The sequence below is a fragment of the Streptopelia decaocto genome (assembly GCF_964273445.1).
Source record: "Streptopelia decaocto genome assembly, chromosome: 5".
In the NCBI taxonomy this organism is placed as follows: domain Eukaryota; kingdom Metazoa; phylum Chordata; class Aves; order Columbiformes; family Columbidae; genus Streptopelia; species Streptopelia decaocto.
Window position 1 is genome coordinate 11,562,589 of NC_138659.1, and position 12,276 is coordinate 11,574,864.

At 41.4% G+C, this 12,276-nt stretch overlaps 1 protein-coding gene across 4 annotated transcripts in view; it reads right to left on the reverse strand.

The window, feature by feature from the left end:
* The window catches only part of PATJ (PATJ crumbs cell polarity complex component), a 149,296-nt gene that overhangs the window by 38,897 nt on the left and 98,123 nt on the right, over nt 1–12,276 (reverse strand). For all 4 annotated transcript variants that reach the window (XM_082053744.1, XM_082053742.1, XM_082053743.1 and 1 more), the window contains 2 exons: nt 11,468–11,559; nt 780–852 (listed from right to left, as the gene is read on the reverse strand). In XM_082053744.1, the coding sequence (XP_081909870.1) occupies nt 780–852; nt 11,468–11,559 (165 nt within the window). The remainder of the gene's footprint in view (nt 1–779; nt 853–11,467; nt 11,560–12,276) is intronic.

Here is a 12,276-nt window from a genome sequence, read left to right on the forward strand (position 1 = left end):
GAGAGAGCAATCGGTCCACACTGGGGCTGAGGCAGAAACGATAATGAAGAAAAACCCCAGGAAGATTATACACTAAGGAGGTTTTTGCACTGGATGATTGCATGCTACAACACTGTGTACTAGAGCTCAGTGCTTAAACAGGCCCTGTCTGCTCCCCCAGGAAGAAAATAAGCAGGAATGAGAATCTGATGCTGGGGCACAGGACCAAGTGGGGGACCAGGGCTCTCAGGTAGGCTGGGATGGTCTTCAGGGGCTCTTGTCATGCAATCCATGCACGCTGGCACCTCTTTTACCATAGCTAGTTGCTGGTCATCCCTGCTTTGTTTTCAGAGATGCTGATGGGAGAGTATTCAGGGGAAAAGGAGCTTCAAAAGTGGGAGCTCTTCCCTGGAAAATGCTCTTTTTTTTTTCTGCAGGAGGAGGTTCACCTTGCTGGCAAAAGATCCTCATCACGACTACTCTAACCAGCTGAAAAAAGAGCAGAATAGGAGATGGCAAGGTTTTCATTTGGAGACTTCTCTTCCTCCTGCAGAGCAATAACTTGCTTAATACCTGTTGTTAATGCCATGCCAGCCCTTTGAGCAATGATGAGATCAATTAAAAAAAAGAGACAGGGGAAAACATGCCCATTAGGTCACACTCCTACCCAATGCATTTTACTATTCCGGCTTTAATTAGACAAGGTGCTTGAATTTATAATGAACTGCTAATGATGATTAATCCATCTAATTTAGCAATCCCTAATTAAAAAAAAAAAAAAAAAAAGGCACAAATCTTACCTCAATAGAAGAGTGGGAGCTGGAAGGCAATGGGAAAGGAGTAACAGCCATCTGGTTGACAGCATCCTCGCTTCTGCAAAACAAACAAACAGGAACACATTACACACTAAACCACCATGGCCAAACTTTTCTTTTGAGTTGGTTTTGCCCATTAAGAAAATACTCTTACTACCATAAAAATTAACTGTTTCTTCCCAGAAGTTAAAGCTTAGAAAAGCATTTAACTTTTGCTTATGTTCTTTGCTAGCAAACAGATTACAGCCCTTCTTGGGACCACAGGAGTTTCATCTGGGATGTACTGACATTGTATTCTTCAGAAATCTAATGTTGTGTGGATTATCAGAGGACACAGTTGGAATTTATGGTCCCTATACATCAACAGATGTGCTAATACTTCGTTATCCTCTTCTAATAGTGCCTACATTTGTTAACTGCTTGTTTATAGTCTAATATGCACATTACTGAAATATAATAAGTTTCAATGCAGGAGATTGTTTTTTCTTTTCTGTTCATATTTGCTGTGGTCTTCTCTAAAAGATTCAGTGTAAAAACTTGGAAGAACTTTTAGAAAACAGATTAACATTGATTCCCCCTTCATATAAAGTGCATTATTTTTCAAAGATGCTTACTATGTATGGCATCTTTTCCTCTATCCTCTTTAAAATGCATTCCTAAGTTGCCATCTGATTACTTTGTAACTTTCGAAAGCCTTTTTAAAAAAATTAAATAGCATTCTACTTTGCTAATGCTTTTCCTCAACTGCCCTTTAAAATTATTTGGCTTGTGAAATTCGCTTTGCCTTTTTTTGGCCCCTGTAAAACTGAACCTAGTAAAATAGGGTTTTAGTGATATTGTTTAAGGCAAATTGGAGGCATATGAAAAAAATAATACTCCAAATTTTGCTTTCAAAACTGTACTGATACACCTCTTTATTTTGGGGGTGAACAAAAGCCAGAAATGTGAAGTAAACCCCATTTTGCTAAGGACTCAGTAATACCACAGAGCCAAAACAAGGCCAAGGAGGAACTGGCACCATGGCTGCTTTGCAGATACACAACTTGAGATGAAAGGAAACGACTCCTCATGCAGTGGGTTTGATTTCTGGTTTTATTTACCTTCCAGGTCACTTTAACACAAGCACAATTTTTTCCTCTTTAATTTCTGGAATAAAATATTAGACAAAGGCGTGCTTAAAAATATTTTATAGAAGTGCCTGGAAGAAAAAAAATCCTCATTTTATCCCCTCACGAGTTAAACACATAAAGCTAGCATGTTATGATCGCTGCAAGACAACGCTGCTCTCAGTCACAGGCATTTGAAATGAGAAATTCTGCAGGCAAAGGTTGGTGAATTCATTTGCTTATCTTCAACCAAACAGCCCCACGGTTCAAAGGAATTGGTTTGTTTTTTGTACAGGCTCCCAGCCTCTGTTCTCGGCCCCGCTCACAGCAGAACTGACGCGAAGAGCAGAACCAGCGCGGCCCCCGACGCACAAACACGCGCACAGGACCAAGGCACAAATCTGAGGAATGCACAGAATCAAGCCCACGAATTTCAGCAGCATTTCGCAATTTCCAAGCGCATTTTACCCTGTAAGGCATATTAAGCAAGGGCATTTTTTCCCTCCTCTTATCTTCATGAGACATTGTTCTATTTATGTTGTTTTTCTAACCTCTAAGAATAAACCAGCGAATGTAAGGTGTCTAAGATACCTGGTAATTTTTACTTAACTAAAGAGGTTTTTTTCTGACAATAGTTCATATGAAACACAAACAGCATGAAAACTCCCAGTACTTCTGTAGCTTGCAATGCACACAGAATGTTTGCCATTAGAAGCAAACTTGAAAATAAGAAGTTACGTATAAACCTTTGTAAGAAATATTCTAAAAATTGCTAGACAGAAGCTTCCTGATCTGCACGACAAATTGGGGTGTAATTAATTATACAAACTAGTTTCTATTTCATATATGCACACAAAATGGTTGTTGGTTTTTTTCTCCAATTACTGGGCAAACATTTTTATGCAGTTTTAAATCGACAGCCATTTTTATTCCAAGCAATAAAAAACAAAAAAAACCCACTTACAGTAATTCTCTGGAAAAAAAATGCAAAAAAATAAAAAAAACAAGGTTACGAAGTGTCACAACTTGTAATCTCCTGCTGCTAGGACTCGTACATGTTTAAATACTTTAATGCTGCTTCAAAGAAGAATGCTTCAAAGCAGAATCAAAGTGGGAACATATTTTAAAGTGACAGATCTAATAATAAATTGCTCTTTCTGCTCTCCACTTCCATAAGTATCCTCAACAAAAACACGGATTTATTTACAATTAAAAGGAGCAATCGTCTTCTTTTGATGCAGGAGCAGACAGCTTAGAAGTCTGAACACTCTATTCAAATCACAGTGGCTGCAAATGAGCACTCAGCGTATTTGCCAATAGTTGCTACAGAACCACCTCCGAGAAAGCTGTTCTCAGTTACCAGTGCTTGATATTGCTGGAGGTTACGATGTCTAAACCCTTCACAGTCAAGACACGGCTTCATACTCGCAAAAAACAATGTACAATTTAATCTATGCAGCCGGGAGGCGCAGACGCTCCCCCTTTGTTATCTGCAGGAACGATAAAACATCCACCGATCGCTCCAGCTCTCGTACTGGTTTGTGTGAGATGCTGGGACAACAGCTCAGCTCCTCACCCGCGCACCAGAGAGCTGTTCATATTCCATCAGCTACCTACAAATTGCACAGGGAAGGAATTCATCGCTCCTCCCACAAATACTTTTACTGCTTTTAACCTCTCAGGAGGAGTTTCTGAGTGAAAATGGGAATTAGACCTTGTGGGAGGTCATGGTGCCTACCGCTTGTACCAACATCACCAACTGCAGCTCGATGCTGCAGAAACAAGGACTTTCCTCATTGCAAAGAAACATGTACCTGGCAAAGACTCTTTAGAGTTTTGAAAACCCCATACTCTTTCAGATTTATTTCATTAGATTGCCGTACTTTACTACATTTGTGTCTTCCTTTCTAGTCTAAACTAGACCCCTGGACATTTCCCATCCTTTCTCGCTGACCAAAGAGAAGAACGTCTGATGTTTTTCTTCATCTAACAACTGCACCTCTGATGCAGTTATTATTGACTAATATAGAGTTATTGACTATTACAGAGTTATTACTGACTAATTATCAACTACCATAAACACTTAGCACAAAAAAAGCCCCCCCAAAACAACAACAAAACACTAAAGAGAGCAATATGCAATTTTTTTTTTGTTGTTCATTTGCTCATCAACCTCAGGTTTGTAATTCTTGAATTCAGGTTCCCTGCCTTCCTTTGAGTCCGTTGTCTGTTTTCCATTTTACTCGCTCTTACGTCTCTCAGGTTTGTGATGGTATAAACTCACTGTCACTTAACATTATGGAAATCCTTGCTGAGCATGGTGAATGAGACTCAGAACCTGTCTAAAGCTCAGCATCTTGCCTAAGATAGCCTCCAAACTTCTTCTGTGATCAGCGCAAATTCAAGACAAATCCCAAACCAGATCCACTCAGAAGGTGTGATCCATCCATCCCAGCACCTGAATGACCTAATTTAGGACAGGATGAATTGAATTGCTCTTTGGAGGTTCCTGACAACTGCTCATTAATCACACGAGTCCAGATGATCTCTAGAGGTCTCAACTAAGGGAGATGAACCTCCTGCCAAGCTATCTGCAACTATGCACATCATCAACACTAAGAGATCATTTGACAAGAGCTTTGTAAGGGGGTGTGGATGCTTTTTGGGAATACAAAGTACATCAGAAACTGTAGAAAAACCCAATAGGTTGTACGCAGTTCCATGACATCTTAGGTGGAACAGTTCTGCAGACCAAGTGAATGAACAACATTTACCCAGTGACCCTTAGGACTCCCACTGAAAGATCAAGTCAGGATCTCCTATTTTCTCATCTCTGTTTTCCTCTAGAGGTTGCGTTGGAAAACAGGAGCTGTGGGGAAGTTGCACCCTGAAAATACATGCTGAATTTTTCCTTCAGCTGGGTTGAGATATGACCTTTGTATTGTGAACCTTGAAAAAAATCTCTCCTATTAACACCAAGAACAGCCTCATTCTCCATTTCCCCTCCATCCACTCCGAACTACATGAGAGCCAAATGCATACAGATTATTTTAAATGAACAACTAATGTTCATATAAACTGCAGCTTAGGTCATCAAAGGTTTGAAAGAGCCTGAATTATTTAACTTCCTCAACCGTGCACTTGTTCCCACACGTGTATGACAGCACGGAGGAAACAGCTCTGAAGAAAACAGGAAAAGTTCCAACTTGCACATACAGTGTCTGGCAAGAACTTATTTTTAAAGCTTTCCCACATGAAAAAACTTACAGAATCAAAGCAAGCAAAACCAGAGTTTACACTTTTAAAATATGACCAATTATGTAAGTTAGAACAAACTTAGAGCAAAAATAATTTCTAAAGCATGACAGTGTTTGAGATTCTGGCATGTATCATACAATGTTACTTATGGAGGCTCTAAAAGAGCAAAGACAAAGTCACAACCGTGGGGAGCATTAAATAGCACCCAGAACCCGGCAACCCAGTTGCTGCCCTGGTTTTACTGGTCTTCAGAGCAGAAGGACCTCTGTCTTTTGTGTGTCATCATCAATAACAAGACATTACTGTTTACAATTTCACCTAGAAACAGAAGGAGGGGTCAGGTGAGAGATTTGTGGGCTTCACTGAGCAGCTACAACCCTTTCCCCAAAAAGCAACAACAATGAAAGAAACGACTGTGGTGTGGGAGGACAACTGTGGACAGTGAACAGATGGTATTTAAATTAGCAAAATCCTACCCTACTTTATTCTTAAAGCATTTCTCATGTTTCATCACAGCACAAGACATTTTTTTTTTTCAGGAATAAAGGTATACCAAAGAATGAATCACAGAATTGAATACAATGGGATGATGGTTTCAAATCAGCGGCATTCGCTTTGATTCAAGCATTCAAACTATATTTGATCTGCTTATTATACCAACACTGAAGCACCAAAACAGATTAAAGGCAGTTAATTGAGCATGGAAAAAACATTGAATTTGCTGAATCATAAAATTCTCACTGTAAAAGAGCATTCTGATATAAACTGGATTTCCTACTACAGATGTAAAATCTAATTACATTGTATTATTATGCATCTTAAAAGGATGGACTTATAACGCATGAACAAAACCAACAGTGGATACAAAACCCATTCTATTTTGAGAACTAGGGCACACAGACTTCTACAAGAAATAAGTCCCTTCCTTAGATTCCTGTTGCTGGAAACTCAGACCAAGGAATACAAAACACAACTAAGACCTTCACACACCCTATGGCCACTGAATTCCACCAGTGCTTCCACAGCAAAACTCCTTGGAAATTTGCAGGCAAACTATTATTTATTTCTGATATTCAGAAATCAAAAAGACAACTCGTATTTGTCACAGTAGCTTGGAAGTTAACGCAGCAGCTGTAAGACTTCGAGGTCAGATACAACCTGGCTGGACACTAATCAGAGGAAGCACTTGGAGCGAGCCTTTTCATGGCAGGAAAATCTTGCCGTGCTCGGGTAATGGGTTTGTTTGTTTGTTAAACTGGGTGAGCAGGTTAAATGTTTTCAAATTTGTTACTGTAGAAGGCTACGAAGCATGAGATGCGCTGAATCTTAAAAAAAAAAAAAAAAAAAAGTGACACTATAACTGCAAATCTTTTAGATGCTATTAAAAGCTCATGTAATTAATGAGACCACTGGGAAACTGTGCTGTGTTAAGACCTATATTTTGGAATCTGGCCAAAATCAACTGTTTTAAATAATCATTGTCAACTTAATTGAGGAAAAGATGCTTATAAACCAGGGTGAGAAGCCTTCAAATGTAAGGGGATGTCTATGATTCTCACAACACTTACTGCACTGCATCTCATCAGCAAAAATTCCAGGAAATGGTGGGGATGCAATTGTAACACTACCTGACTGTAAAAAAGAAGTGTGAATGGATTTTTATGGCGCAGACTGTAAGTTAGGATTTTAGTAAAAAGTCAAAAAAGTTGAGGACGCTTTCTGTTCCACAGTCCTGAGGGAACTGAAGGATGAAGTTGCTGAGCCACTATTAATCATATTTGAGAAGTCGTGGCAGTCTGGTGAGGTTCGAACTGACTGCAACAGAGGAAACATAACCCTCATTTTTATAAAGGGAAAAAAGGAAGAGTCAGGGAATCACAGGACAGTCAGTCTCACCTCTGTGCCCGGCAGGATTATGGAGTGGTTCCTCCTGGAAGCTACACTGAGGCACATGGAAAATAAGGACGTGATTCATAGAATGTCCTGAGTTGGAAGGGACTCACAAGGATCATCGAGTCCCACTCCTGTCCCTGCACAGGACAACCCCACAGTTCACACCGTGTGTCTGAGGACATTGTCCAGTCTCTTCTTGAAGACTGACAGGCTTGGGGCTGTGACACCTCCCTGGGGAGCCTGTTCCAGTGTCCAGCACCCTCTAGGTGAAGAACCTTTTCCTAATGCCCAACCTGAACCTCCCCTGGCACATCTTCCTGCCATTCCCTCAGGTTCTGACTGGTGACAGCCAGCATAGCTTCACTAACGGCAAATCATACTTGACAAATCTGGTGGCTTTCTGCGACAGGGTTATAGTGTTGGTGGATAAGGGAAGACTGACTGATGTCATCTACCTGGACCTGTCTCTAAATTGAAGACATGGATTTGGTGGATGTACCACCGGGTGGACAGGGAATTGGCTGGATGGCTGCACTCAAAGAGTCAATGACGTGATGTCCGAGTGGAGACCAGTGACAAGTGGTGTTCCTCAGGGATCGGTATTGGAACTGGGACTGTTTAACACTGTCAGCGACATCAACGGTCAGATCAAGTGCACCCTCAGCAAGTTTGGAGGTGACACCAAGCTGTGTGTTGGGGTCAACACACTAGAGGAAAGGGATCCATCCAGAGGGTCCCTGACAGGCTGGAGAGGTAGGCCTGTGTGAACCTCATGAAGTTCAGCAAGGCCAAGTGCAAGGTCCTGCACTTGGGCAATGCCAAGCACAAATACAGGCTGGGTGGAGAATGGATGGAGAGCAGCCTTGCACAGAAAGACTGGGGGTACTGGTGGATGAAAAGCTGGACATGACCCAGCAATGTGTGTTTGCAGCCAAGAACACCAATTGTATCCTGAGCTGCATCAAAAGATGATCCTGCCCTCTGCTCCGCTTTGGCAAGACCCCCTTGCAGCTCTGGGGCTCCCAACACAAGAAGGACGTGGACCTGTTGGAACTAGTCCAGAGGAGGCCACAAAGATGATCAAAAGGCTGAAGCAGCTCTGCTATGAGGACAGGCTGAGAGAGTTGGGGTTGTTCAGCCTGGAGAAGAGAAGCTCCAAGGAGACCTTATTGTAGCCTTTCAGTACCTGAAAGGGACCTACAAGAAAGCTGAAGACGGAGTTTTTACAATACCATGTAGTGATAAGACAAGGTATAATGGCTTTAAACTGAAAGAGGGGAGATTTAGATTAGATATAAGGACGAAATTCTTCCCCATGAGGGTGGTGAAGCCCTGGAACAAGCTGCCCAGAGCAGCTGTGGATGCCCCATCCCTGGGAGCGTTCCAGGCCAGGCTGGATGGGGCTCTGAGCAACCTGGTCTAGTGGAAGGTGGCCCTGCTCCTGGTATGGGGGTTGGAACTAGATGATCTTTCAGGTCCCTTCCAACCCAAACCATTCCATGATTCTTTATTTTTTCCTAGAAAAAAATAAATTCAGGCCCAACAAACTCCGAGTTATTTAACGACAGATACTACAGTTCTCACGGAAAGGCTCTTCTGTGCCCAAGAATTTCTGGGCTTCTCTCGTAACTGATCAAAGAGTTTATGGAAACATCCCCCTGCCCTGCACATGAACCAAAACACCAGAAATAAGAAAACCTTGATGCCATTTCCTACTTCAAAGTGTGAAGCAGCATGCTTATCACTGCACATCCTTCATCTGAGGAAAATAACACCTCAGGATATCAAACAGGGCACTTTGTAGTAATAGCCCAAGAGTCCCAACAGTTCTGCTTTTATGTCCTAGGTCAGCTCAGTCAGGTATGCAGAAACATTTTAGGCTAGAGAATGATGTGTTTCTGGAAAACGATAACCTACTCAGGCCTTTCACTGGTGAAATCAGAATATTAGTACCTTCATACACAAGAAGACCAAATCCATGTCACAACTTGCATTATTTTGCTATGGTGAGCTGTAGCCTCTTCTCACTGTGTGCTCCAGGATACATGTTGGCTGAGTTATCCTTCTACCTTTAAAAGCAATTGCATGGGTAACAGCGCTCAGGAGGAGGAAAGTAATATTTCTGTTGCAACTGGTTCCTCCTCATTTTCAAAGTATAACAAATGTAATGGTATCCTGATCTTTCCACATCATTAGAGCCCAGAGGACTGTATCTAAAACCAGCCAAGCGGCAAAGCTACCAGGAGAGGCGAGTCTGCTACACTCAGCGCTTTGTTCTCAGCTGGAAAAGCGAGTGCATGTGCACGTACGGGATGGATGGAGATTCAGGATGCCTGTTGCTGCTCTTATTTGCTACAGCTGGCACCACAATGCATTAAATAGTGGCATTTCGATACTCCTGTTTTATATAAGTAAGTTGATAAAGCAAGAAAAAGCTTTTTCTACCAAACTGCACCATGGACAAGACTTCTGGGACTGGCACAGGCTTTTGGTTTGCGTTTTCAGTCAATCATGTCCACTGGCTTTGTGGTCTAAGGTGTAGCAATGGGAAGACCCAAAATAGAATGGGCTCATGGAATAGAGTTTGCGATGAGAAAACTGTTCTCATCTCTCCTTAAAATTCACCTTTAAGACAGTTTAATTCAGCTTTGCTAAAATTTTGGAACAACCCTCTTACTATGGGAAGTTGACCATACATCACAAAGAAGGTGACATTGTTTTCCTCCCTGTGTTAGAGGCAGCGCTCTAGTTACTAACAACATTCTCTCAGTGGGAGAATTTCTTTTCATTGCTGTTCGAATGGCTGCTCAGGTCAAGCGAACAGACCCATCAGTTGTCAGTGCGACAAGAGCAGCAACAAGATGTGTGCTCTTGGGAAGTGTGAAGACATAAGTTCACAACTTCAGCAGCAGCATTTAAAAATGGAAACTTTTTTTTTTTCCCAAGCTCTAGAGACAAGATTTATCCAATGATATTTCCAGTATCTATGAATTATGATCATTAATTCAACTTTTTGCCTTGAAATTCTGCATGGACTATTTGACAGGGGGAATTGCGGCAAAGAACTTACGTAGCCTTTATGCCTTAAACATCATACAAAATATGCACCAAGGATTTCCAATCCATGAGGAACATGAACTAACATGTACACTTCATCGCAGCTCTGCGGAGTAAAGCACTCGGTGCTGCAGGGCACGTTGGAAGAAGCCTGGCAGCAATAATTAAAACCAGCACTGGGTTTTGGTTTCCTAAGCTGTGGTTCTGCCTCTGGAGTTTCCAACCAGATGCATTTTCCACATACAATTAAGTAATGGTGAGTGAGTTGTTGTACATGACATTTAATTTTCAATAGCTGGGGAAAGTAACGCGGGAGCTGCAGGCAAGATCATTAATCTCCTCCAGATCCTCTGTGCTGCCAAGCACAGCATCTCATTCCTCATGGTGCTAATGCTGCTCTTCCATCACTTCTGTGTACGCTGTACCAGACAGAGCCATGCAAAGAAACGTACACACTTATATGCATTCACCCACAGATTAGGACATTGTTCACAGGTAAGCCTGTGTGAGCGAAGAATATAAAACAATATCAAGTATGATATATCTGTTGGTGGGAAGATCACATTACGAAACAGCATGGGTATCAGTGCCCAATGAAAGTCACAGCTGGCACAGATGCATTTACGAAATTCTAATTTATTAGAGTATGTATGAGTTTTGGGAAAGAGGCAGCTTCTTCCCAGACCTCCTGCTCAGGGTCACAAGAGTTACACTTCCCAAACTACAGAGTGACTGCATGGAGGTGTCCTTCACTCACATACAGACTAAGAAGAAACATTTCCATGCTTGGAGAAAAAGAAAAGATGCCCACATGTAATTCTTATGCAGACAAAAGGTTCTTTTAGTATATTCCCTCCTACATCAGCCATCCCAGCGCTCCTTGTCAAAGCCAGGATCCCCCCCTGTAAAAATAAGCCTTAGCTCACCTTTTAAATCCTCTTTTGATGCCCACACAAAGGTGTTCTTCACACCCCCACCCAGCTCATGCTCCATGTGCTCCATCCGCATCCCCATTTTCACTCCCTCCTGCCCACCCTGTCCTCGTGCTGGCAGAACCAACCTAAAGCATGTCAGGAAGTTCTGGGGGAAGAAGCTCCTGGGTGCTCACAAACCCAAGAGGGACAAGTCTTCAGCAGACACCCTAAAATAGGCATTCAATGACACTAGATCTCTTTTTTTAATTTTTACATTATTAAGAAGAATTCTTCAACAGTCCTGAGATAAATAGTCAAGGAAAAGGTTTATTTTGCTTCAAAGAGATCTGAGTGAGTTCAGTATTTTCAAAACAGGCTAAATATGTAAATATGTAATGTAATAGGCCAAAGTGCAAACAAATGTTTTGATGGGAACTGTTCTTACCGTATGAAAACTAGTTTGACCTTTGATGGGGCAGTCTTAATGATTGCAGAAGCATTCTGGTGACTTCTTCCATACAATATTTGATTGTTTATCTGTTAAAAGAAAATGCAGATTTTCGTGTAAGCAGAGAAGTACGCAGTGTTTGAATTCACACCACCAAGACTTCCAAATTTACTGTGGGCTAAAAAGATAAGACTCAAAAGTAATGTGGTCTGCAAAATATAAATTGGATATCTTTTGAGGGTCTTAAAGCCAGGAATATCAACATTGCACTGATATACTTGTCTGTAGAGTGATGTAGAGACAGAAATACCAGAGCTGAGGTACTAAGAACCTCTTTTGGGCACAGATGTGCTGCAGAAGGACATCATACGATAAGCACATAGGAGATGGGCACTGCTCATTCCTTTTGAAAGGACAAATCCTACCGTGATTTTAAGAACATCTTCCTACTCACACTGATTTCATAATGGGCCACAGAACTGCAGCCTTAGAATAGATTTTAAAATATTATATTTTCATCATCTTAGACTCCAATTTATCAAATAAAAAATTACAGTATTAAGAGCAAAACATTCCAAGTTTTATTCTAGTTCAATATACACCAGGAACCAACACAGAGCTAATTTAGGTTTATTAGTCAGCCATAAATGAGAGGAATCTTTTACCCTTTTTCACAGATCCATAGAATGGATTTTAAGTGTTGTTTCCAGATTTTTGGAAAACAACTTGATCTAAGAAGAAGTATAGAGATATGGCAACAGCACAGGTTAGCACAGATTTTGAGCCAGACTCTCCTACACTTTACC